Source organism: Hyposmocoma kahamanoa, unplaced genomic scaffold (genome assembly GCF_003589595.1).
Source record: "Hyposmocoma kahamanoa isolate Upper Pololo Valley unplaced genomic scaffold, ASM358959v1 119, whole genome shotgun sequence".
Classification (NCBI taxonomy): domain Eukaryota; kingdom Metazoa; phylum Arthropoda; class Insecta; order Lepidoptera; family Cosmopterigidae; genus Hyposmocoma; species Hyposmocoma kahamanoa.
This window is the reverse complement of record NW_020653409.1, coordinates 418,556-446,054: the sequence shown is the minus strand read 5'-3', so window position 1 is coordinate 446,054 and position 27,499 is coordinate 418,556. Positions and strand designations below refer to the sequence as shown.

The 27,499-nt window shown below is 34.6% G+C and overlaps 2 protein-coding genes and 1 long non-coding RNA gene across 6 annotated transcripts in view; 2 read left to right on the top strand and 1 right to left on the bottom strand.

The window, feature by feature from the left end:
* The window catches only part of LOC113240019 (myosin heavy chain, non-muscle), a 124,959-nt gene that overhangs the window by 67,428 nt on the left and 30,032 nt on the right, over positions 1-27,499 (bottom strand). The gene's annotated exons all lie outside the window — the stretch shown is intronic.
* On the top strand, positions 14,027-15,899 carry LOC113240021. 2 transcript variants are annotated; one of them, XR_003311228.1, is made up of 4 exons: positions 14,027-14,554; positions 15,095-15,216; positions 15,333-15,652; positions 15,742-15,899. It is a non-coding gene; the product is annotated as an uncharacterized LOC113240021 (long non-coding RNA). The 2 variants fall into 2 exon arrangements; XR_003311227.1 differs by lacking the exon at positions 14,027-14,554 and having other exon boundaries at positions 14,969-15,216.
* Positions 16,920-22,050, top strand: LOC113240020. Its single transcript, XM_026477222.1, has 4 exons — positions 16,920-17,193; positions 17,290-17,443; positions 18,155-18,273; positions 18,918-22,050. The coding sequence occupies exon 4, from the start codon at positions 20,183-20,185 to the stop codon at positions 21,890-21,892; it is 1,710 nt and encodes a 569-aa protein (XP_026333007.1). The 5' UTR covers positions 16,920-17,193; positions 17,290-17,443; positions 18,155-18,273; positions 18,918-20,182; the 3' UTR covers positions 21,893-22,050.

Below are 27,499 nucleotides of genomic sequence, written 5' to 3'. Positions count from 1 at the left end.
CTACCGCTGCGCCCGTCTCCCTGAGACATAAGTTGATAAGTCCCATGTGCCTGTAATTTCACCAGCACCCTTACCCTTCAAAACTGAAGCTGACATCACTGCTTGGCGGCAGAAATAGATAAGGTGACAGTACTACCCTGGACGAACTCTTTCACAAGCTCTACTTAGGCACTGCGTTAGGTTACTGCGTCCTCCAAAAACCTGCCCTGTGCATGACGATAGGACATTAGTGGTGTCTCTTCTGACGGTGCTATCACCGGACGCGATACGAAACTTGTATCCTGCGCCGGGGCGCAGTTGAACGGCCGCCGCGTGATAATGATAACGCTAATTGAAAATGTTACAAAAACCCCTATTGTTACCATTATCACCGCAATTACAAGCAGTAAGTTGTTTTATACAAATTCCACGGCTTCGTATTTTATGGCTTTTTTTCATCACACTTGCAGGTAAATAGTTTGATTGCATGGTGGCTAACTTGACTATAATGCCCCTAATAACACCCTCGGGCCTTTTTTCTTCCCATTACAGCCATTCGGTAAGGGTTTTTTTTTATTTGTATCACGACATACTTCCTTACAAATTTAAAATTAAAACATTAGCATACAATGTCATCTAAACAGAAATTTAACTGCAGTTCAGCCACATACTGCTTAACTACTTATAATTAAGAATTTCTTATAATAGATTTTAATTATTGTCTGTATAAAAATTTTGCAAATGTTTATTTAAGGTCCATCATGGCTGTATGCGTCTTTACTTTTTACAAAATTTTAGTTCAAGTTGTTTTATCTAAGGAAGAATAGCTGGCTATCTGTTGAAAAAACCCTAAAACCCGCCATTTGCAACATCCATAACTGTTGTGTTATGAACCACATTTATTAATACAAGAAATAAACATTGTATTTCCTCGCAATTGTGATGAAAAGCATTGTATATTATCACGGGCGCTAAAAACATACAAAACTAGAGTTGTTCTAATAGACCCTTGTTGGTGATTTCTTATTTAGAGTCCTTAATGCACAATGTGTACTATTTTTTATGGTATCAAGTTTAAGGGACGACCAAGACGTGACACTTCACAAATTTAAAAAAATTTGCTTGGTGGCAAAAATGGCAGTACTTCCCTGGACAAAATGAAATACTCTCAAAATAGGTAACATTTGATGTTAGTTTGTTACAAAATAGAGTAATTCGTTTGACCTGACGTGGTTCTCCTGTTTACAGCAAGCATGTAATGTTCTATTTTCTATTTTACGACGCTAATTTTCAAACTGTTTACTTACAGGGACAGGCCTTCAAGGTCCCCGGTTGTTTGCTTGCCCTGCAAACATCGTAATCCGCAGATTAGATGACGGAGATGATGTAACGCGGCGTTTAAATGTGTTCGCTATGACGTCATTTTTTCACTATCCGTCACATGTCATAAACAGAGATTATATTTTGCCTTAAGTAGATAGAGTGAATAATACCTGACCTGGTATCATGACTGTAGCATCACAGTACATTTACTCCATCGAGGGTTATATACTCGATGATTTACTCAAATATTTTATATGCCCGTAAAAATATACATAATTTCAATAAGAAAGAAGATAGATATCCATAACATTAACCTTAGAATTAAGTCCAAACTCATGGCACCACGATTTCGTTTAACTGGAGTAAACGATTCCTTTATGGGAAACTGTATATGTTTTTTCAATAAGTTTCCAGAGCACATATTAAGATTATCATTTCCTAAGTTTAAAAACTACATTAAAATTATTTGAAGTCATATTACAAAATTGAGGACTACGTGTTAGATAAAGATGTATGGAAAGACGACATGGCTCCAGAAGCCACACAAATTTGATTCAAAGTGTATTCCATGGCATTTAAGTTTATTTCAAAAGAGCTATCCCTACAGTTTCTTGCTCGTTCTTCTCAGGGAAGTCAGCGTAGTGAACGAGCAGTACCTTAAATGTTATATTTTCATGTGTAAATTTATTTTGCCTATGGAATAAATGACATGTCAACTTATATATTATGAATTTCGTTTCCACATTGATCCTATTGGGAATCGAACTCGAGACTCTCCATCGCCTACAGCACAAACAGTTGGGCCAGATACTCATTTAGTCAAAAATATAGAACAAAAATCAATGATTCCGAGAGGGAGGTATTACACCCTCGATGTTCCTTCCTTGAAATTAATGTAAGTATACTCTGCCTATTCCGTAACAAATTTGAAGGGCTCTTGAGGGGCTTTGGGAATTCCACTTTGAGTTGTCATTTACAACTCATTTATTTGTGAGAACACACATTGAGGAGACACTATCAAATAATATCACACACAACACCCACTCACACACTTATGCGATTCCAAGAGGTAACAAAATAGTAAAAAAATCTTTTTTTCGGATCTAAATCGCGTGTGTTTATTTTTGTCAAACAACCCAACGTTTCGGGTTCTTTACAGTTCCTATGGTCATGCTGACCCAAACAATCGCAAACGCAAAAATCTAAGACCTCGACCATTTTTATCAATAAGTTTTATATATCTAACTAAACTTGAAGTCTTGTCTTTATTTCGCAACAATCTATATTCCTAACTCAAAAGATGACGATTCTTTTATTTCTTAAAGCCAAAGCCGCAGTAAAATCAAAGCTAGCTTATTTTATGGGATTCGGTAAGACGCCTACTTAGTTTAGAACTTGGCAAGGCGTTTAAAAGTAGTTTAAGGTTCAAAAAGGCACGAGGAAGCGCGTGAGGGCAAACGGGACCGGTTCCGCGACAGACCGGAAAATTGATGCCACGGCGAACCCAGACATCGCGTTATTTCATTAGTCGGCTGTCTAGCAACAAGCCATGTCGCCCTCTGAGACAGATGAAGATTTTTCTTTTTATAAGAAAGACATGTATTATATTTTTGGCTTTTCGCTGCCAATAACCATAGCGCGCTGAAGCGTGGCTCTTTGCTCTGTACGGGTGATAATAACACTATGTAATTGTTTCTGGGTTATCGACATAATTTTCCAATTGGTTCATCATCAGCATCATCAACCATAAAAAACGAAAGATTTTCTTAAATAATACAATACAATACAATACAAAAATTCTTTATTGTACACCAAAAAAGGAAACAAATACAATGCAATTAAATTAAAAATAAGCGGTGGTACAGTGGGCGGTCTTATCGCTTTAAGCGATTTCTGCCAGACAACCTTTGGATGGAAGTAATTATATAATTCACAGGAAAAAGACGGCGGTGTATGAGGAATCACTAATCAATAGATAAAAATTAATAAATAAATGCAAATAAACATATATTTATAAATAAGTAATAAAACCAATACATATATATGAATATCGTAAACTACTATATATTCTTATACTTATAAATATAAAATTTCTAAAACGTAATTTCAAAACATAAAAATACCTAAGCAGTCCAAGTCACACTAAATTAAGGTAGTGTATTTTTACCATATTTTTTAATATATTCAATGATTTAGCTTGTTGAATAAACAAAGGTAAAGCGTTCCACAAACGAATAGCCTGAACAGTAAAGGACTTGTCGTAATACTGGGAGGTATGCAATGGCATCTTAAGTTGGAGAGTTGAAGAAGAGCGCAGAAGTCTTATTATTAGAATATTATTAAGTGACGGGACGAACAAGTCGTGCGCCTGATGATAAGCTACACGCCTGTCCATAACAGTTGCAGTGTCATTCAGAGCTTTAAATAGCAAAGATCTGCGGAGCACTGCCACTGCGCCCGTCACCCTAAAACATAAGTTGACAAGTCCCAAGTGCTTGTAATTTCACTAGCACAAAAATAGAACATTATATTACAAATCAATAGTATATTTCAACCAACTTTCTAGAAATTGATGACAAAGAACCATTGACTTACAAATAAATGGACGACGGGTCTAATACAAAAACCACGAAAAAAATGTCCCAAGTCAACCTATTTAAACGTAGTGACATGTAAAGGAATATGAAAAAGCTAAAACGTTGAATTTAAATTGTAATGTCATCGCAGTACTGTCTAATTTTGCTTGCTTCGCTGTCAGTCGAACAAACGAAGACTAAAGCGTGAATGACGCTCTGAATACGATTTTAACGCCCTATAAGTTCGGACACTTTTTAGCGCGGACCCGACGTCCATATAATTGTAAGTCAATGCAAAGAACCTAGAAATGTGCAGATTTGCGAGATTATGGAAATATCATTTTTTCATTTTATACTTTCATAGTAATAATACCTAGTAGAAGTAGAGCTCCTTGTGAAAGAGTTCGTCCAGGGAAGTACTGCCACCTTACCTAGTAGTGCCGCAAAACAGTAATGTGATCATTATTGCGTTCCGATTTAGAAAGGTAAGATATATAAGTCACATATGTAACTTGTCAACTTATATGTCTCACGGTGACGAGCGCAGTGGCAGTGCCCATAAGATCTTTGCGATTTAAATCTCTGAATGGCACTGCAATTGTTATGGATACGCGTGTCGCTTACTTGTTCTTCTTCTTGACTTGTTCATCCCGTCACTGGCCATCTGGCCAATCCAAAATCTTCGCGGTTTGATTTTCTGTATGACAATTTTAAATAATGTTGTTTATGGTTGTCATTTATATCGTTCATGCTCCTAACAATTACTATGTACTCCACAGTCCTATGCAGCCGAGTCATATACTCCTTAGACACGTTCGTTTTATTACAAAAATTATTTAATAATTTTTTATTGTATTGCACGTCAAATACAGTAACATTGACTTAAGAAAAAGAATGACAATAGAAAATATTAACGTCTAATTTAACGCACAAAGAGTTGTTGGAAAGAATAAGATTTAGGACTTTAAAGAAGTACAAATATGAACTAAAACGTTTCACTATCACATTTCTAAACATATTATACTCCTCTCTCTCACTCCAATACATATTAAACCATTTTATATAAATTCCGATCGAAAACATCACCTTTAAAATAAAAATTGTACCACTGTACATTTCCATACAAGCATAATATTAAGTAGAACGTCTTCCGAATTTATATCCCCCAATGTAAGTCGGGACAGGTGTTTCCCCCCCTCCACCCCGTCTCAGGCAGGTGCAATGCCCGAGGAGGAAACTTTTTAAAAATTTACCATACTGGTATTGATAAGTAGTTGAAGAGTGCTAGGGGACGGTACGCGTTATTCCGTGGTTTAAGGTGTTTTTTATCTTAAGCAGTAACCGTACTTGAAATAAAATAGAAAAAGATATATTTATAACTAAAAACATTTAAATAAACACGTGTACAGTTACGAGAAATAAGTAAAACAAAAAGGTACGTAGGTAATAGAAAAAAAATTAACAATAAACAAAATAATTCATATCACAATATCAAACGAAGAAGGATTAGAGGAGAGAAATCTTTTAACGAAAATAGATAACAGAAAGGGTAAATAAATGTTTGGACATTGTCGATTAAAATGTAATCAAATGAAAATCAAAAAATCATTTATTCAGACAACTACAGTCCATATTTTACAGTTAATTCAATAAGTTTACACACATTAAAATAAACAAAAGGCAACTTAAAAACATAGAATAATTAAACAAATTAAATTAAATATCAAATAAGTCATCGGCATGGTTTTAAATGCAGTTTCATGCAATGTAGCATGATCGGGCAATCCACTCTACCAGCCACAACGCGCAGAATCTCATTCGTGCTGCAACGGATACGACTAGTAATAACAACCTCGGTGTTCGAGTGGCTTGCACACCGATTTTCATGGTGTCGCCATTCCTGAGGTCCCAGGTTCCTATCCCCGGCCAGATGAATGTAGAAATTTTTCTATATTTCATCGAGTATAGGTGCCTGTGGTACCGTCGTTGTTTCCAATTTCCATAACACAAGTGATTTACTTACTTACTTTGGGATCGGAATAACGTTTGTGATGTTGTCTAATATTATTATTATAATAATAATAATAATAACGCACACACTCAACATGGCCCCGCACTAGGGAAACCCTGTGTCGCGGGTGCCATGGACACACACATAAACAACCACAAATTACACCCAAACTCACGAGAGAAATAAATGTAGGCCATACAAATATTTCTCCCGACCCGGGAATCGAACCTGGGACCTCTGTGTGGCAGTCCGGCATGGTAACCGTTCGGCCACGGAGGCAGTTAGCAGTTAGTTATTATATACATACATAATATCTGTTAAATATTAGACAACATCTAACATCAAATACGTTGCTCTGATCACAAAGTAACTAAAGCATTTGTGGTGTGGAAATCGGAAACAACGACGGTAGCACAAACAGCTATTTTTATAACATCAAGTGACGGGACGAACAATTCGTGAGAATGATAATAAGCTACACGCCTATACCTAGTAGTTTTTTTTTATATATATAAAATATAAGTGCGCATGTGACCTCCATCTCACCTGACGGCAAGTGAGGATGAGGTCGACAATGGAGCATGCTCATAATGCCTATTCACTCTCGCCTTGAAAAGACCCAAGTTATAACGTTCAGGGAACAAGTCTGCAGGCAGGGAATTCCACTCCACAGCCGTTCGCCATATAAATGTGGAAGCGTAACGCTTCGAGCGAATCTTTGGAATATCCACAACATAGGGGTGGAACCCAAGCCTACGCCTAGTCCCCCCGGTGATGGAAGGGGGAAGGCGGAATTAAATCGTGTGATTCCATCGCACACTCTCCGTGATATATCCTGTAAAATACCGATACGCAGGCAACTTTACGGCGGTGTTCAAGGCTCTGCAGCTTCGCCTCTACTAATTCCGAGTCACCTATAAGCCTCTTGGCACGGTTGTCAATTAAATCCAAAGTGGCCAGTTGATATGTAGCAGAGCCGGTGTCCATGCACGACCGGACTTGTGCTTGGTACAGCTGAAGCAACTGTCCCGGTGAAAAGTAACGTAAAGTAAGCTTGCTTGCTGCATTTTTGGCCATGGATTCAATCTATCGGTATAGATATATCACGAAAAGTCGGAGTCAGCACAAAGGGACTCCGTTTTGTGGAGAATAGACACGCCTGCGTTTTGGTTTTGGACAACTGCCTGTAATTTCACTAGCATCCTGACGGAACGCAGTAATGCGAACATTACTGCTTGGCGGCAGAAATGGATAAGGTGGCAGTACTTCCCTGGAAGAACTCTCTCACAAAGAGCTCTACTGCTACTAAGATGGCAATAGCAATAGGTGTAGACAATGTACAATTCGTGCGAAAGGAACCGCCCGACGGACCATTGCTTTCCTGTACCTTGGGTAATAGTGGACGAGTACCTCACGCTGATTGGTAAATACTTTCACCACGATGGCAAGCATTATAGTGTACGCTATCGATACGATAAGGAGAAGATTCAACCCCAGCTCTCAAGTAAGATAGTCAAAGTCAAAGTAAAATAATAATTTAGGTAAAATTTTACACTCGAAAACGTCATTTTTTTAAGGTACTGCTCGTTCACTACGCTGACCTCCCTGAAAAGAACGAGCAAGAAACTCCAGGGATTGCTCTTTTCAAGTAAACTTAAATGCTATAGAATACATTTTCAATCATATTTGTGTGGAATCTAGACTCGCGTTGTTTTTCCATAGATCTTTACCTAACACGTAGTCAAAAATGTGTGTTTCAATTAAAAAACTTTTAAAGTAAGTTTTAAACTTAGGAAATGGTAATCTACACGGTAGGACTATGAAGACCTAAAAACAATCCGAGGCGAAATATAACTAGCAGTTAAAAAACATTAGCGGTTCAATTACGTGACGATCAACTATCATTTAAAACGAGACTACAGTAAAAAATTTACACGTAATTAACACGTACTTTTTACTTTAACACATAAAACTTTCAAGTAAGCTAATTATAATTAGTCATCGATATACGTACAATCGCATGTTCCAGCACATGCGTCATTAAACTGACGCAGCCTGTCAGCCTGCGTAGCCGCAGGTTTAACATCTTTTGGCAAAGTGAGTCATTGGAAAAAAATGTTTAAAACATATGAAATACCAAGAAACATCCAACCGGGGCGTTGTCAAATATCCTGTCCACTCACTTCTCCCCCTCTCTGAAAACAAATCTCAGAGATCTTATCCTCTCTCTCGGTAGGCCAACACCGTTCTTTAATTCTACATTCACTACACATTTTATTAACTAGCAGTACAGTACCTTGTGAAAGAGTTTTGCAACTCTCAAATAATAATTTATTTCATAGGTAAGCAAATTCTACTTGAAATCGTAATATTGATTAAACTCTACTGCTCAATTGTAAGGTAGATTCCCCTGAGAAGAACGAGCAAGAAACTCTAAGGGTTGCTCTTTGTAAAAAGATACTTTTGAATACATTCATCATTATTTTATTGAAACATCTTAGATTGAGACTAACTGCAAGAGCTAAACGGGTCACTACCGGGGATTTCTGTCATACAAGTTTGCAGAAGCTGCAGAACCATGCTTTTTTTTATAGTATCAAGTGACGGGACGAACAAGTCCTGCGCCTGATGGTAAGCTACACGCCTGTCCATAACAGTTGCACTTATCTTCTCACAATTGCACCCAAACTCACGAGAGAAATAAATGTAGGCCATACAAACATTTCTCCCGACCCGGGAATCGAACCTGGGACCTCTGCGTGGCAGTATAGTGACCGTTCGGCCACGAAGGTAGTTCGTTATACATTACATTATATTATATACATGTTATTTTGACCAATTACATAGTCTGCATTAAGGTCAAATTCACTTTAATTTCTCAAAAACCATAGGGGCCTTTGAAAAGTCCGTGTCAAAGAAATAGACGTGTAAAACTTGTGATATGAAATAAAAACGAAGAATTCAGCCAGCACCCCCTTGCGTATCCCTTGAGAATGTGGACCGACGTCCCAATGTCGAGAGCGATGTGAGTCACTTATGAAGTATCCGCATATCATCTGGGTCAACAAGCCTTTTGACTCATCCATTAAGGCTTTCTCAATGTTTTGTCACTGTTTTCTTGCGTACTTAAAACTACAAGGTTTCAATTCAATTTAGGATAATTCACATTTAAGACTCCTATACAACCTGAAATAGCGTTGGTTGATTCAGCATGAGATTGAAAATGTTGAATCAATTACTTGGGAAAAAAAATTTATTAAAGTTGAGGATATATAACACAGTATACGGCGTGAAAAGAAATTTTACAAAAAAACCGCTGTATTCAATAGCTTTACATATACCAATGATGTTTTATTACCAACTAAACTAACTAGTACACGTATACGACATACATTTTTCAAATGTCTAATTTCGTTTGTAAAAAAATAAAGTCTGAAATAAAGCTAGTGTCTCTGTCGTTCGACCCGCGCATAAGAACTTCACTTCTTGAGAATTTACATCTTTTCATTACTTTCAAAATTGAAGCATCATCAACACGACACAATGTTGGAAATGAAAGTATCTTGTCGGATCTAAATTGCATACTTACATATTTGATTTTTTTTTCAAACCAAAATGTCTCCGGTTCTTTACAGGTCACATAATCACGACTGAGTTTGAATGAAAAAACAAAATAACGCGACTTAGATGAACTAGTAAATAATTTTTAAGATTTTCGTTTCACCATGACATTCAATTATTTTTGTGAAATTACACCACGAGTTTATTATAATTATTAATACAAAGATCGAACACAAAAAATCCTTTGGTACTGCTGGATTCGTACCAGCGTCTTCCAGTAAACCGTGGAATCCACGGAACGAACCAACGGACCTTAGAAATTTCTCTATGTGCTCGTTGCAGACCCTAGTTCTTGGTAATAAGTAATAATAATAAATAAATACATTATTTTAATAATTATGACATTTAGGATTTAATGATATAATTTGTTACATAATTTGTCTGTTAAGCTGCAGTGTAAGTCGTAATTTTAAATTACTTTACGTGTTCAGCAACACTAGATGATGATATATAATTATGGAAATGACGTTAATTTCTATGTAACTAATATTAATATAAATAGCTATGTATAAACTAACATCATTGATGCAAAATGGTACAAATAAGTTTATTATTATATTATTATAAACTAAATATTGCTTAGGAACAAACTGAATCACCGTTGATGAAATAAACCCACCGCAAATTCATACGTCATTGTTTACATTTAAGTTATTCTACACAAATGATTAGTCAAGAATTTCTGCACACAGAGCCGCATCGAAACGTGATTTCTTTTTATAGGTGATTAATTTAATACAAATTTTGCATAACAATGCATTTTTAATTGGGCCGTGTTGCTGTCTTGCTATTGTTTTTGTTATAAAGTATAAACCTTTATACAGTCAATAAGACTCAAAATTACATTTCAAATTTATTAGTAGCAGTGAGCTCCTTGTGAAAGTTCGGCCAAGGAAGTATGTGTAGGTAAGGTGGCACCTTACCCATTTCTGCTGCTACGCAGTAATGTTAGCCCTACTGCGTTCCGGTTCCGGTGCTGGTGAAATTACAGTCACATGGGGCATGGACATGGGACAGTACCCCTAAGATCTTTGCGATTTAAAACTCTGAGTGGCACTGCAACTGTTATGGACCGGCGTGTAGTTTATAATCAGGCGCACGATTTGTTCATCCCGTCACTTGATGTTATAAAAAAAATTTAAACAATATACGAGTCTCTAGCTTTTAGAAACAATGCCTAAAGACTATATAGATTCCAGTGATCTGCAAAGCGCCATGGTTGATGATGTCATTGTAGCAAAAATCACGTGATTTGTGCGTTTGAATTTCGAACAGCTTCTTAGTAACATTAAAGCCATGGATTGGTCCGTTTAAATGCCGCCATGTGGTTGGTCCGTTCACGCGAAAGGATTACATTCGAACGTTATAGACTATTTGTTTTTAACTATGTATATCGGGCCAGTGCTGCATACTATGACCCAAACCTTCTTAAAAAGACGGGTATCGACGGAAAACCAATACAAAATTACATTCTGTTACGTTATGTATATCATATATGTATATGAAACGTTACATTTTCTTTTTAATCAAAATTCTAAAGGTAAATAATATATATTTGAATACGCCTAAAAAACAGATACATACGTTCAGGGAAAGTAAAGTTCGTACCGGTAATGTTGGATTTCATTTTGTTTGCCCATCTCTGAGTTATTTTACTATGGAATTGGAACGCTTTAGTAAACTATTTAGAATTTACAATAGGTAATAGTTGATTACGTACGATAATTGCCTTAAAAACAAAAATTACATACATGTTACGCGAGAGGGTCAAAAGTTACGAAAAATGTAAAATAACATAAAATAGGATTTTTTATGGGTTAGTGTACGGTGGAATGGGATGTTTTATGGGTTGGTGATGATTTCATACTTGTCGTTTCACAACTGTCTGTTGTCGTTCATAAATTCGTCATAATATAGCAAACATTGAACATTATTGTTTAAGTAAAAAAAAAAACATGAGAATCACATTTGCAGAAAACCTAACTGGCAAATTTCAAAGAAAACCTACACACATAATACTCACGCGCACATAATAGAGTACAAACTCTTTGTCCAACAACCGCACACATAATTCTTAACAAACATGTAAAAATTGTCCTTGAGTAAAGCGAATACGAGGATAACAAAAGATGTTTTGGTTAAGTCAATGACCTTTCAACAGGGTTGCCAACAACGAATAAAATATAGTTAAATATGTGCTTTAAGAGCGATAGTACCCCAATGGAAGGACGATTGCTTGTGTATTGAGAGATTTTGTCTACAAATCGAATCCATATGGCAGAATGTATTTATGAATATAACAAACGCACACAGCGCGTTTTATTTGGTTCCTAACGCCATCTAGCGACACCGTTACTAAAATAATTAATACTCGTTTTGTGTTGCAGTATTGAATTTTCTTTTTGTTGAGTTAAAAAAAACATTGGCAAGATAAAAAGTTTTTGACCGGTTTTTCGAGATGTCAAAACAATTTTTGTTTGTGCGTTAATGTCATGTTTATTACATTGTTATGGGACTCTTGTTATTTTCACAGAATTTGCCTGTTTCTGTATGTCTAAATAAAACTGCTGTAATATGATGTTTTTCCTTAAATTCCGGTAAACACTGATTATTTTAACTGAAATTATTACGGAAAATTTTACTGTGGTATTTACACGTAAATGTAAATGAATTAAATTCGTATTTTATATTTTTTAGTACTCATTATCGGATTAACAATGACTTCATATACTTTGAAATGTTTTAAATTATAAACTAAATTGTTTCTTCTTGTAATGTATTTATATCTCCCACAATACAATGCCGCCACTAAGCGGAAATCTCGCTTTTTCAAATTTAAACTTATTTTCATAAACTTTAAACGCCATTACCCGTAAGTAGGGACACGGAAAAACTATCGATACTTTTTGGTATCGAGTAGGTACTTTCCCTCCGATATCGATACTTTTTGACAAGTATCGTATTGTTTCGAATAATTCCCACTTAGGACACCTCATATCACGCAAGCCATCCCGCGATTTTTTTTAAATGGCAACCTTTATCACAAATTACTTGGCTGTATATTGTACGCCACCATTTGCCCTTTTAAAAGAAGTTTGTCCTTTCTTCAAAACGTTTGTTCTCAAAAGCAGGCAGTACAGTATCAAAAACGAGAAACAGACCGCCACCAAATAGATTTTTGTTTTCAAGTGATTATACAGAGGAGTGGGAAATTGGAAATTTAAGTGATACAAATTATGTAAAATAACGATTGATTGAATAGAACAATTAATTGAATTAATAAAATTCTTTTATTATTTTCTTCAATTTAAAATCACAAATCAATAAAAAAATACAAATTTATGTGTTTTATTTTGCCTTTAAGTAGGAAAAATCTGCAGGACAAAAGTATCGATACCTCAAGGCATCGATATTTTTGTTTCGATGCTTTTATCAGTACATATAAAAGCATCTATATACTTTTTATGCGATACTACTCATAAGTACTGTATCGATACTTTTGATTCGATACTGTGTCCCTTCCCGTAAGTTGACTATTACGTTTAGCGACAGTATTGGTTTTAACGTGCTATATATTTTTCACAACACTCCATTTTTTACAATATTTATTAAGTAAATAAACATAGATACGTAAGCAAATATTATTATTACGTTTACATTATATTATTATTAACGTTCTTATATGTGGTGTTTGATTTAAATAACTATTATTAGAAAATATTCCCTGGTTGCACTAAGGAGTGCAAAAGGTTGCATTATCTAATATTCTATCCTGTAGGTTTCCTTCACTACTTAGCAATTGTCATAGAACATTTTATTATATATAAATATTATTTTATTTTAATATTTCATTTGTACGTTGAGCAAATTTTCATTCAAATACGAAATACTCTACGTGTATATTTTTATTTATTGTTTTATATATAACAGAAACACGTAGGGTTAGCACGAAAGAGTGCGACTCGCGCGAGTGTGACATAGAGCGCGAGATATCTATGCCAGAATAGCAGTATCTCGCTTTATGTCGCTATCAAGCTAGTCGCGCCCTTTCGTGCTAGCCCTACTGATATTGAGCGACGTTGTGACCGACAACGTCTTTTTAAAAAATAATCTCAAGTGACGGGACGAACACGTGCGCCTGATGGTAAGCTACACGCCTGTCCACAACAGTTGCAGTGCCACTCAGAGCTTTAAATCGCAATGATCAGAGGTGCACTGCCACTGCGCCCTGATTATATATATATATATATATATGTAGTAATTTCACCAGCACCTTTACCCTTCAAAACCGGTACGCAGTAATGCTAGCATTACACATTGTACACAGAAAAAAAGGATTTCTACTAATAAGAAAGAGCAATTTCTCAAAATATTTGCTAATTCTGAAAACATATTTATTTAAAGTAATAAAATATTGTCATTACAAAGATACTGCTTATCTTTTTCTAATACAATTTTACTCTTAACTTTATTCTAACTTTGAGACAAATACGTTCACTTCAAGATTTTATTTCATTTCTAATCAATTAATTGGACATTACTTACATCAAGAAATTTTTTCCTCTTACATCAAATCTAAATAATCTCAAATGAATCCCCAATTTCTTGGATGTATTTTAAGAAAATATTTTCTTAGACAAAAAAAAAGTTATTTTGCTAATAAGAGTAATATTCTAAATTCGAGAATACATTTTTTATGGCAACATTTTGCTTTGTCATTTTCAATCATGTCGTGACATGTTGAAAACGCGCGCGCTCCGTCTCCGTGGCCGTGGTATCTGCGATTGAAGAAGCCATCCATAAATCAATAGCCAATTATTTAAAATGTGAAGCAAAGTGAACTATACTTACTTAGTTTTACTTGAAATCTTAAAAAGGTAAGGCAAGGAGAATAAAATCTTAAAAAGGAACTGATTTTTCTATTTGTTGTTTGTGGAAACAGTAATGGATTCGTTGAAAGAACTTTTGGAATCGTGGAATATACCACAAGTTGTAGTGACCAATTTTATTGGTGAGTGATTTGATGTTATTATGAATTAATTGTGTAAGTATTACATTTTTATGCGCATGATGATATTTTGTACGTAACGTTGAATGTAAGCGTAAAATGGAGGGATCTTAGACGAACTTTTCCTAGAAATAGGTATACAGTATACTTAAACATGGGATTATTTAATTTATGAGTTTTTATGTAAATAATCTCTGTTTAGAATCCCGATTTAATGTCGTCATTGTTTATTAAAAATAATGTATCTACCTTTGAAATGCGTGACTTCGACAATTAGCATTTTACAATAGAAACTAACTTTTAACTGCCTCTGTGGCGGTTACCTTGCCGGACTGCCACGCAGAGGTCCCAGGTTCGATTCCTGGGCCGGGAGAAATATTTATACGGCCTAGTTTGGGTGCAGTTTGTGGTTGTCTATGTGTGTGTTCATGGCACCCGCGACACAGGGTTTCCCTAGTGCGGGGTATATTCAGTGTATGTGTTATTGAGTGTGTGTGTTATTAAACTAGAAGTAAAATACATAAAAAGATATTTGATTTAATTTGACTTTATTTACAAACTTGACTACTTTTGCAGAGAATGGTATAACGATTGAACATTTCCCCAAATTAAAACTAGACAATTTGAAAGAATTATGCCCACATATGGGGACTAGACTATCTTTAGAGGAAAAGATAGGGGAGCTTATTACTGCACAGGTGAGGGACCTGTATGTTTAAGTTAAAAAATTTAGTTGAAAGTGCTTTCATACTGACTATCTTAACATAGCTTGACTATAAAATACACAAAATAGTCTATTTTTTTAACTTTACAGGCAACGACAGATGCAGTATCTGAATCAACTGATGATCAAGTCATTATTACTCCCACCTCCAGTAAATTTGAGACAAGCACCAGTGATGCCGGTTTATTAGTTTCATTAGATGAACTACAAGTGGTCGACGTCTTGGAAACAACCAAAAGTGTATCTAGAAAAACATTTCCACATTTTGATTTGGAGACACTACTGCATACGTCAGCAGGTGGCAATAGTATTTTAAAATACTATGAAACATATGGTTTTCTCAATAATACCAAGAGAAACCAGTTGACCGATATAATTATAAAACATATATACACATACATTGTCAATTAGTAAGTATATACTGTATATATTAGTAAGTATATACTGTGTTCTGATTACTTTTACACTTCCCAATAATACATCACTCAAATTTTTTTAGCCGGATAACCTATGAAGAATATAATATTATATCTGCGAAAATAATATCACTGTTTCCAAAGGAGTCAATAGGCACTTATTTTACCAAACCTATAAAAAAAAATAATTCATTTAATGGACGTTCTACAGTAGCACGAGGAAAATTGGTAGACAAAGTCCGTAACCTTCTGTATAAATATGGAGACCACACACACAAGCGACAATCTGGCACTCTAGAAAATGCTCCACCGTTTAAAAGACAGTGTATTCAAGGTTTGCAAGGTAATTTTTTTTTTAAATTGTCTTGCAATTAAACCCACTGACTTTCACTGGGTTAAAGCAATTTATGAACCTATTTAGGTATTTGAGAGTAGGTATTCTAAGTCGCATCATTCTGGGTATTTAATACAGGTAAATGTAACTCTAAATCCTCTGTAAGTGGGCCCCATTTACAGTGGTCCAAAAATTTTTCTACATATAGGAGTAACAACCCATTTAAAATAAACATTAGTTTACCAAAAATCAATAGCTTAAGTTATGATTTTTTTATGTACTTTCTTGAAAATTTTCTACTCTAGTCAAAAGTTTAAAACTAATCTATTTTGAAAATTATTCCACTAAATTAATTGAAATTTGGTATTAAAGTAGTAGTAACCATGTAGCTAGCATGCAATGAACCATTTTTGTGTTTGTTCTTAGATTGCTCCGTTATTTTTTAGTCAATTCATGTTCATGAGTTTCTACAATTTTAACTCTCTAATGGTCATAATGTACACAAAAAGAAAATGTTTAAAAACATATGTATAGAGAACTTCTGATAAATAGATAGGTTTGAGAATAATTTCATGTAAATCTGAGCTGAACCAATGTTTTCTTTTGAGAAATTAAGTTAAAATTGTTTGAATAACGATTATGATACTGGTGGTGGTTTTAATGACTAGAGTAGAAAATATTGAAAAGGTATGGATGGCAACGTATCAAGTTTCACATTGATGTATCTTGTTCCGTTGCACTGGAGGCGATTTTCAAATAAAAATGTGTGGTCTGATGTGCTATTGAATGTACATAAATAATCATGACTTCTAAACTATTGAATTTTGCTGAACTAATGTTTATTTTCAATAGGTTGTTTTGTTACTATGTCCTCTATCTAAAAAAAATCTATAATATTATTATTATTAGATAGGAACAGGTACTTACGTGGGAAAGGCATTTGTCAGCTGATTGAAATGCAGGTAAATAATGAAAGTCTTACAAAACATTTCAATAAGGATAAAATGAAACACTAACATGATTTTTTTTAGATTTACATTTAAGAGATATACTGTTTCTCAACAATAACACCGAACCATGGGGTGAAGTAATACAAAAATGGAAAGATACATTTAAAGTTCGAAAAGAAAGTGAACACAAGAGCGTTCATGAGTTTCTACAAGACTGGAAAATATTATCAGACCAAAGAAGTGACATATTGGTATGTAATCTGTTTTCATATGTTTTACGTTTTATTTCTGAGCTATCCATCTTGACGCAGACCAATCATTTTGACAACTATGATATTTGTTTTCAGATAAACATTGACTTCGACTTGTTGTATCCAGAAAAAGGGCTGAATTTTTATTTAAATTGGAAAATATTTTTCGAAAAAATTATTGCTTTTAAACCGAACAGAGACGAAAGGATCTTGAACCTTATTGAGTCACTGAAAAATTTAGATAATGATTGTAAGTGTCCGTTTTTAATTTTATAAAGCTTGAGATAGAATTAGTAAAATAAATAATAATAATAATAATAATAAGAAAATGTTTATTTCAGTAATGCAATTAACTTTACATTAACAGTGGATGGTACCTTCTATTAAGCTTGTCAAGCGTCAGTGTCAGGAGGTACCGCTCTTCCATAGCTATAAATTCACATTTAACATTTTTAACTTAGTCTGTCTGTCCGTCGGTCCGTCGGTCCGTCGGTCCGTCGGTCCGTCGGTCCGTCGGTCCGTCGGTCCGTCGGTCCGTCTGTCCGTCGGTCCGTCGGTCCGTCGGTCCGTCTGTCCGTCGGTCCGTCTGTCCGTCCGTCCGTCTGTCTGTCTGTCCGTCCGTCCGTCCGTCCGTCCGTCCGTCCGTCCGTCCATCCGTCCGTCCGTCCGTCCGTCCGTGTGTCAGTGTGTGCGTGTGTGTCCGTGCGTGCGTGCGTGCGTTCGTCCGTCCGTCCGTCCGATCGATTGGATCGATTGGGCCGATCGATTGAATTGTCTGTTTGCAAATGTTGTATTTACTTGAGGTACTTTTACCACAATGTCTTTCCTTCTTCTCTTCGAAATATTTAGATCTAGTTTAGAGGCCTACGTTGTCTGATTACAGTTTGAGTGGTATACAGTTTCGCTACAGTGGCTAAATTTGATAGATAAAATTGTATAATATTATTTTCAATTGTTACAGTAACACTTCCTGCTGAGCTTAAAATACTCGCACATCTGGTGCCTCCAAAGGGAAGAATTTCAAAAAAAATTAAGTTCACTACTCAGGAAGCAATTGACTCCTTATATATTTGTGTGCCGGTATGTTTTTTTTAATAGCCCCGCCCTAGGGAAACCCTGTGTCGCGGGTGCCATGGATATACACATAAACCATCACAAATTACACTCAAACTCACGAGAGAAATAAATTTAGGCCATACAAATATTTCTCCGAGCCCGGGAATCGAACCTGGGACCTCTGCGTTGGCAGTTCGGCATGGTAACCTTTCGGCCACGGAGGAATTTATAATGTCGACTCATCCGAAGTCCGATATGATTATATAACGAAAAGAGAATAAGTACGTTACGAGAATAATTTCGTTATTCAAACTAAGGCCTGTGTAAAGGCGTTTTGACAATTTATATATCTTATTTCGTTTCGAAAATACAAAATCCAACAGTCGATCTGACATTTACAGCGAAGAAGAACAAACGAAATGTACTATGTCCTGAGAACAAGTAGTCTTGCACATATAGATCTTTGTTCTACGGATGAGTAGGTATATATATATATATAAAACTGTCTCCTGTATATAATATATGTATGTATTTTTTGTTTTCAATATTTATGCCTCATATGCCTCATTTATAATATTACTTTGTGGTAAAGATTGGCTCACAAATCTGTTGTGGCTACTTATTATGTTTCATTCATTATGTACTCTTAATACTATCTTAATTTCTAGAATGCTGGCGATATAGACCAAGTAATCAAAGAACAAAAACAAAAGGCGACAAGCAAGAAATTGTCTGTTCAACCCTATGTTATACTCCAGGGATCTTTGCTAGAGTGTGGTTCACCGTTACTAATAGTAGATGATGTAAGATATCAATTTTTAACCATAACAAAAGCTTTTGATACTCTTTTTAAACTTTACCATACCTTCAACGTTAGATATCCCAGAGCAGGCGACCATTTATATTTGATCATACAAAGATGTGTATATAATATAGAAACTAAGTACGATAACGTCGTACCGTATATAATTGACGTTTTGAATATGTGATTTAGCTAAACACCACTTTCAAGGTTTCATAAACTCAATCAGAGCAGGGCCCACTCCCAATTGAGTTGTTAATGCTATTCTTTGAAAAAAAAAAACAGTTTATACACAGACTTTCAATTAGAAAGAATTTTCTTACCACTTCTAACTCAGTTACGACAATTTATGCAACAATAATTGCTACAAGTGATATTTACAATATTGTTAACCTGATCAATCTCCGACTAAAACTCTCTGTGTTTCGCTTATTGTCAAAATGGATTTGAACTGTAATTACTGTCACAAAATACTTCATGATTTTAAGCAATACATTTTTCATTTAGAAACTATCCATAAAATAGGTAACTATTTTGTCTGCCCTTTTGAGAGTTGTAAAAGAACATATGATAAAAAAAATCGTTTTAAAAATCATTTAACAACGTGTTACAATTCAAATCGCAATAGGAATAGTACTTCTTGTGACAATAGTATTAATATCAGTAACTCCATCCTGTCCGAACAAAGTTCATTTCCAAGTACCAATGATACACACCAATCTTTTGACACATCACCGTCGAATGATAAAGACACTGGAAATGAATCTTTTATAAAATCTGTAAAATCATACTTAAATATATTTGTATGCAATTTATATGGGTTTGTTAGTTTACCAAGATCTTTAATACAAACTTTGATAGAATTAGTTCAAACCTTAATCCACAACATCACTTCAAATATACACGAAACAGTTAATAACGAACATATAGATGCCACTAAAAGAAACATTATTGTAATAGAAATGATATTAGCATTACCAGACATATTTAAAGACTACGATACAGAATATAAGCGCTTGAAAAATTTAGTTGACAATGAGTATTATGTAGCCCCTGTAGAAGTAAAGATCGGAACTGTCAAAGATCGACGTAGTGAAAATAATGATGTAACAATGATGCTGAAAACTTTATATGACACCACTTAGACAAACATTAAGCAATTTTTTAAACTTACCTGGAGTACTTTCTCACATTCTTAATTATCAACAGATGCTTTTGGACGAGAGTAATGTAAGTAACGGTGATGTGATTCGAAATGTGATTCAAGGATCGTTGTGGAAAGAACTTTCGGCTAATATAGACAAAGATAGTATCGTTATCCCTTTAATTTTGTATTTTGATGATTTTGAAAGTGGCAATGCCCTAGGAAGCCACGCTGGCGAATATAAGTTAGGTGCAGTTTATATTTCTATTGCAACTATTCCGCCAGAACAATCAAGTAGGTTAGAAAATATTTTTGTGACTCAAGTATTTTATTCAAAGGACAGAGTATTTTTTGGCAATGGGGCAATTTTTAACAAATTAATTGAAGAACTTAAGTTTTTAGAAGAAGTTGGCGTTGGTGTTTTATTGTCCAAAAATATCATTACAGTAAAATTTGTATTAATAACTTTATCTGGAGATAACTTAGGACTCCACGGCATATTAGGACTTTTCGAAAGCTTTATGGCTACATATTTCTGCAGGTTTTGTTTGACTACCAAAACTGAATCTGAAACCCAATCGTGTGAATTAAATAATCTACGAATGCCTTCTGAATACAATCAACATGTTGAAAATCGTATAGGAATTAAAGAAATATGTGTTTGGAATAATTTGAAATATTTTCATATTTACAATAATGTTACATGTGATGTGATGCATGATCTTACGGAAGGGGTACTAAGGTATGGAATGGCCCTTGTAATTAGAAGTCTAATAGATAAAGGATATTTCTCACTAGATCATCTGAATTCTAGGATAAAGTACTTTAAGTACAATACTAATGAGAAAAACACACCACCACCAATCAATAATCAACACTTATTAAACAAAAGTTTAACTATATCTGCTTCTGAAATGTTATGCCTTACAAGAAATTTTGCTTTTGTGGTTGGAGATTTAGTTGAAAATAACGACCCCGTTTGGAACTATTATTTAATATTATTGGAAATAACAAATGTTCTCACTTCACATTCGTTTACTTCAGACCTAATAGATTACTTAAAAAGTATTATTGAAGAACATCACCAGCAATACCTTAATTTATTTCAAAGTAAATTAAAACCCAAACATCATTTCCTTATTCATTACCCTACAATTATAAAAAAAATTGGGCCGCCTATACTTATAAGTGCTTTTAAATACGAAGCGAAACACAAAGAGTTAAAAAAGGTTTGTCAGTCAATAACATCACGAAAAGATCTTCCTCAATCTGTTATGAAACGTTGTCAACTAAAACAAAGTTTTCGATATGCAACTGAGAAAGGTTTGACGGAAAATCTTTTGTATGGTAAATATGAATTTGATGAAGGCCACTGTGGTGCAGACAATTGCATTTATGTTGATTGGTGTGAATTAAACGGAATTAGGTATACCGTAAATAATGTTTTGCTACAAGATATAATTGAGGATATTCCCAAATATTATATTGTTAACAAAATAATGATTAATCAATGTACTAATGACATATTATTTAAATGTTTTTTTTTAGATATTGTTCATTATAATGCTCATTTCAGAGCATACAAAGTAATACAAACAACACGTAGTCGTACTATTGCGTATGTAGACTTGTACACAAATTTAATTTCTGTACTGTATAAAGTAAAATTGGATTCCTATGTTAAAGTTGATTTTTGATGTATATTATATTGTACTGTGATGTCGACAAAACGAGTACGTGCAAATCCAAAGCTATTTCAGTGTTATGAGTAGGTACAGTCGCTGTATGAAGATTTATTATTTTGATTTCGGCTGTTTTAGTGTGATTGTTTAAATTATTCAGAAGGGTTGTTGCAGTGCAAATTTATATAAAATAAGTAAGTTACGTAAACAAGCCCTAAGGTTTATTGAATTATGGTTTGTCACACATATATGCATATATGTATGTAGGGACACGAATTTTATTTCTGTGAGTTTTAATTTAATTTTCTATGTTAAAGTTTTTCATGTCAATAATTCATTTTGTATTTCACTAATATTATGCCAGTATTGTATACGTGTACGAAAAATAAACGTTTTTTAATTTATTTCCTAAATAAGTATAATCTTTTTATTATTTAAGTCGTTTTGTGTCAAGTATTTTAAGCCTGCAATTTTATTTTGTTTAAATTTGTGAACAATTCTCAAAAAAATACAACCGTTTTCAAGAAGCAATAATTATAATTTGATAAAGTCAGAACGTCATAACAGCAACGCCAACGACTTCATTAAAATTAATTGTTGCGTTTTGAAGGCGGTTATATATTTTTTTAATTATTCACAAACTATGTCCTTAGGCTCAATTTATATAGCAGCGGAACGGAATGGAAACGAATTTTTGTAACGTTATTGTACATAGCATAATGAATTTTATGGTCAATTGTGTAACGTACATGCTCGAGAATGCTCGAGCATTCCGCGGAAGATTTTGGCTCGTATTTTGTTTTGTACCGTTACACAATCGACCATAATGTTCATTATGTTATGGTTAATATCGTTACAAAAATTCGCTTCCATTCCGTTCCGCCGCAATATAAATTGAGCCTTATTTTCAACAAACAAAATGACTTAAATCAAAAATACCCCACATTTTAACCCAAGACGGTAAAATCTTACATTAAGATTGTAATGGACTTATTAATAGCAGAAAGTTGCTTTGATATAACGGAACCAAAAGTCATAATTTAAGAAATTTGGTTTCAGAATGAAATCAAACTTCTCTTAAACATAGAAAACATAAATCTTCAGTTAAATAATTATCTCTCAATTTTCATTCTTTTTTTTCAAGTCAAAATCAGAAATTTCTAATAACAAATAAATATTTTCTTGAATCTAGAGTAGCTTTATGACTTAAATAAATTAATTTGCTCTTGGATTAAATATTTCTGTCTTAGAACTAAAATACACTTTTGAGACGTTTTTTTACTATTATCAAGTAATTATTCTCTAGCGTCTATAGGGAGAGGATCGTTTTCTTGGATTTAATAAAATTGTCTTCGTACAAAGAAATTTGTCTAGTTTTAAGTAATCTGTTTTTACCGTGTATGTGTATATATTATTGCAGATGAATGCATCGTGATTTAGTACCTGATCAATTTGCTTTTGCCAACCCTAACCAACGAAAATGCATCTCAGTACAATGACTTATCTCAACATTAATGTTAATCAACGTGCAATTTGCATCCTCGCGATAAAAAAAACCATATTTGAACTGCGTTTAACGTTCACGTTCACGCATAATTGGCTCGAGTAATATTATTCCTGGCTATATTTTGATTAGGTGCCTTTTTTAACCGACTTCAAAAAAAGGAGGAGGTTCTCAATTCGAATGTATGTTTTTGTAAGCATGTTACGCGGTTTCGCGCACTTTTCATTAACTGATTTCAATAAAACTTAGCAATAGATAATTTCACGAAATTATGAGATCGGTTTCTTTTATAAAAATGTAACAATTATACGTAAAAAAGGTCAATGAGAAGACACGATTAACGGAATACTAAAGCTAATATAAAATAAAAATTATTATAAAATCGAACATGAAAAATTCCTTCGATCGTGATGGATGGATTCGAACCAAACATGTATACTCGTAAATATATAGACGTACGAATGATATTCATTGGAATGAATGATAGAAATTGTAATGGACCAATCACATGCCTTTAATGACCGTTAAAAACAATACGAAATTCCAACGGACTAATCACGTGGCTTTATGACAATGGCACTAACCAATTACGAAACCGCATTCGAAGATTAACTACACTAACAGCATATAAGAAAATATTTACTGTGTGCTATTTCTGTAGCATCATCTCATTATAGCAGCTGACGGAACATCGTTACTTTCTGTGGCCTTCAAGAAAAGCAACTCAAGGAAACGCGGTAGCTGGAGAACGTCAATAAAATATTTTCCAAGAAACAGACCAGTGGTGGACTAGGGGTGTACTTTGAGTGACCGGAGCCTGCAGTTCTTGATTTTCCAATTCGATATTCCACTATAAATAACAAACTTGCTTTCCAGTTACAATGGTTGGGGGGCTGTACCCAGCACAGTACAAAACCAACAACGTATATTTACATATATTGCAAAAGATGTTACTAATGCTTATAAGGTTGAAAAATTGTCAGGTACTGCGAACACTGAATAGATTCTTGTGACATCATTTATGTCACAGACGAATTCATGGCAAAAAAGGTTGTACATAGGACAAATTAGGACTAAATTATTAACCGACTTAAAAAAAGACGGAGGTATATGAGTTATATTTTTGTTTGTATGTATGTTACGCGACAACTATTTGTGAACCGATTTTCATGATTCTTTTTTTTTCCTGGAAAGAGGGTACCTCAGTAGTGTTCCCATTTAAATTTGACGAAAATATTCCACCTCTAATAGTCATCAGATGAATTACTTTTGAGGTCGATTTTCTTAGTAATCTGTACTGAGGTTATTCCATTTCATTTTTTAATATAACGCTTTCTATGGAATCTTATATAATGTTCTCTGGGCGTGGCACATCTGACCGTTAACTATGAGTCATTGTTTCCAACTTGCGATAAGCTGCCTTTTTTATTATATCGGTTACGTGGTAGAAGGCGGAGTTGGGAACTGCCTAGCAATTTGTGAACACGAGTTTAGGCAGGAATTTTTATTAATAATTATTTGTGATCTCGTCTTTTAAGTCTTTTAAGTTTAAGTTCTACACACCACAAGAGACCGAAATAGGAAGTTTACATCGAATACCGATCTCTAAGTCCCATAATGATTGAAAGTAAAAGCAAATAATTAGAACAAAATAATTATATTTTTAACTACAATTACAAAACTTTGCATTTAAATACACTACTGTAGTCTAGGCTCTACTCTATGAGTAGAATCACTGGCTGAATGAATAGTTTTGTAATTAGAATGTGTTTTGAAAAATGAAGTAAGAAAAGAATAGAGCATCTTGATATTACGAAATAAATAATAAATAAATAAATAACGCACACACTCAACATAGCCCCGCACTAGGGAAACCCTGTGTCGCGGGTGCCATGGACACACACATAGACAACCACAAATTACACCCAAACTCACGAGAGATATAATTGTAGGCCATACAACTATTTCTCTCGGCCCGGGAATCGAACCTGGGACCTCTGCGTGGCAGTCCGGCATGGTAACCGTTCGGCCACGGAGGCAGTTTAGTTAAGAAATATAACCCAACGCTGAAAATATGTAAAAAAAGTCCAATAAAGCAAATTTTGAAGATTATTCCAGTTTAAATTCATAAAAGTACCTCTCGCTACGCAATCCGAGCTACGTCCCAGTTTACACTACCGTAGTCAATTGAGTATATATGCTCGATGACCATAGTAAAGTAATTGCTAGCTACACACACAAAAAAATTTAATACAACAATTCCATGATTTCAGAGGGAGGTGTCATGTACTCTATGTTTATTACTTCCTTATATGTCTAAGTGAATACAGTCAACCTATTGCGGTCTTTAATAATTAGGTAAAGGGCTTACATTATCGGTAAATTAAGAATTATTGTGTCACCTCTTATTTCTATTTACTTAAAATTAATTTTTCATTTTTCAGTCTTCGATAGAGTTTAATATGTCAGTATCGAATTTATAATGATAAATTTTGTAAATTTGTAATATGGTAATATAATGTTAGTTCTTAATTGTACGTTTCAAATTTTACCATTGGCACACTATGTCTCCCGGTCTGATTAGCTTTCCTCTGCCTCAAAGGTTGTCTGGAAGATATCGCCCTTAGCGATAAGGCCGCCTTTAGAAAGTAAAATGCGAAATAATAAAGTAGTGCAATGTCGCCTTTAGCATTTTAAAAACTCGTTAATCATTTCTTATACTTTTGTATCTGACAACTATTTAGCAATACTCGAAAATAGGCTTTTTGGTTTAGTGGGATAATAAAATTCTGGTAACAATAACACAATCATCTTTATTGCAACTCTCCTCTAAAAAGATATGGGTTCAAGAATCTACAGTGATCTGATCCAGGTCGTTATTTGAACAAAGTACATTTAAAATCCTTTCGTACACTTTCAATACACCACACCTACCAAACTTCCTTTCCCGTTTCCACATATTGTTTAGCACAACCAAACAATCACAGCTCGAGTTCCCACGGTAACATACGACAAGAATGTTTCACTCTACCGAAATAGTGACAGCCAAGACATCACTAACCAGAGGACTCAGGACTCAGGACATGTAGCAAAAGATATTGCTGATAAAGCTATTAAACATTAACAAATGTACGTAACTTTGAAACATAGTCCCCACAGGTATTCGAACTATTGACCTCTGAATAGACAAATAACCGTTCACCCACTGCAAATTTCATGCTAGATTGTCATGGAACTTTACTTGTTTCTGTAGCCAAACAACAATACTCACTGCGTTCCGGTTCTGAAGGGCTTTTTAATTATATCAATTGACGGGACGAACAAGTCGTGCGCCTGGTGTAAAGCGACACGCCTGTCCATAACAGTTGCAGTGCCACACAGGGCTTTAAATCGCAAAGATCATGTGGGCACTGCCGCTGTGCTCGTCACACAGACACATAAATTGACAAGTGCAATGTGCCTGTAATTATGACATTCGTAATATGAAATAAATGATTATATTCATTACAAATTAGGAAGTGATAAGATGGTAGGAGGTTGATTGTAAATAAAATTAGACGGTCAGTAGCCACCCACGGCCGCAGCGGTACAGTGGAGCGCGGGTTCAACAACCACTGCGAAATGTGCAAATGTCATTGTGTACGTTCTCGTAATTTAATGGTGATGGTGGTTTGACGTTTATGACGTCATGAATGTAAATCTGCGTCTTTAAGGTATTCAAGAGTCACCTTTGATTGAATGTTTTGATGAAAAGGAGGTGTTGAAAATTGAGCCTTGTGCCTTACACTTTACACAAATAAACTATCACATACATAAATATATACTATCATACACAAAACAAAAGGTCTTGTATATGATAGTATACTATGCTACGACGTGTAGGTTAAATTGTCCTGATTAATGCCCACAGCACCAAACACTGGCATTATGCAGAAATTGTCTTCGAATGTTGGTTATGATAGTCGTTTCGAGAAACATGTCAACTTCAAGCTAAGCTGATGCAGATACTATAATACACATATGCCTCAGCCAGAACAGACAGAACAAACTATGAGATATGATAATATGAAACAGAATTGCCTCCGGGTCACTCACTACCGAGAACACCCAGATTTCCC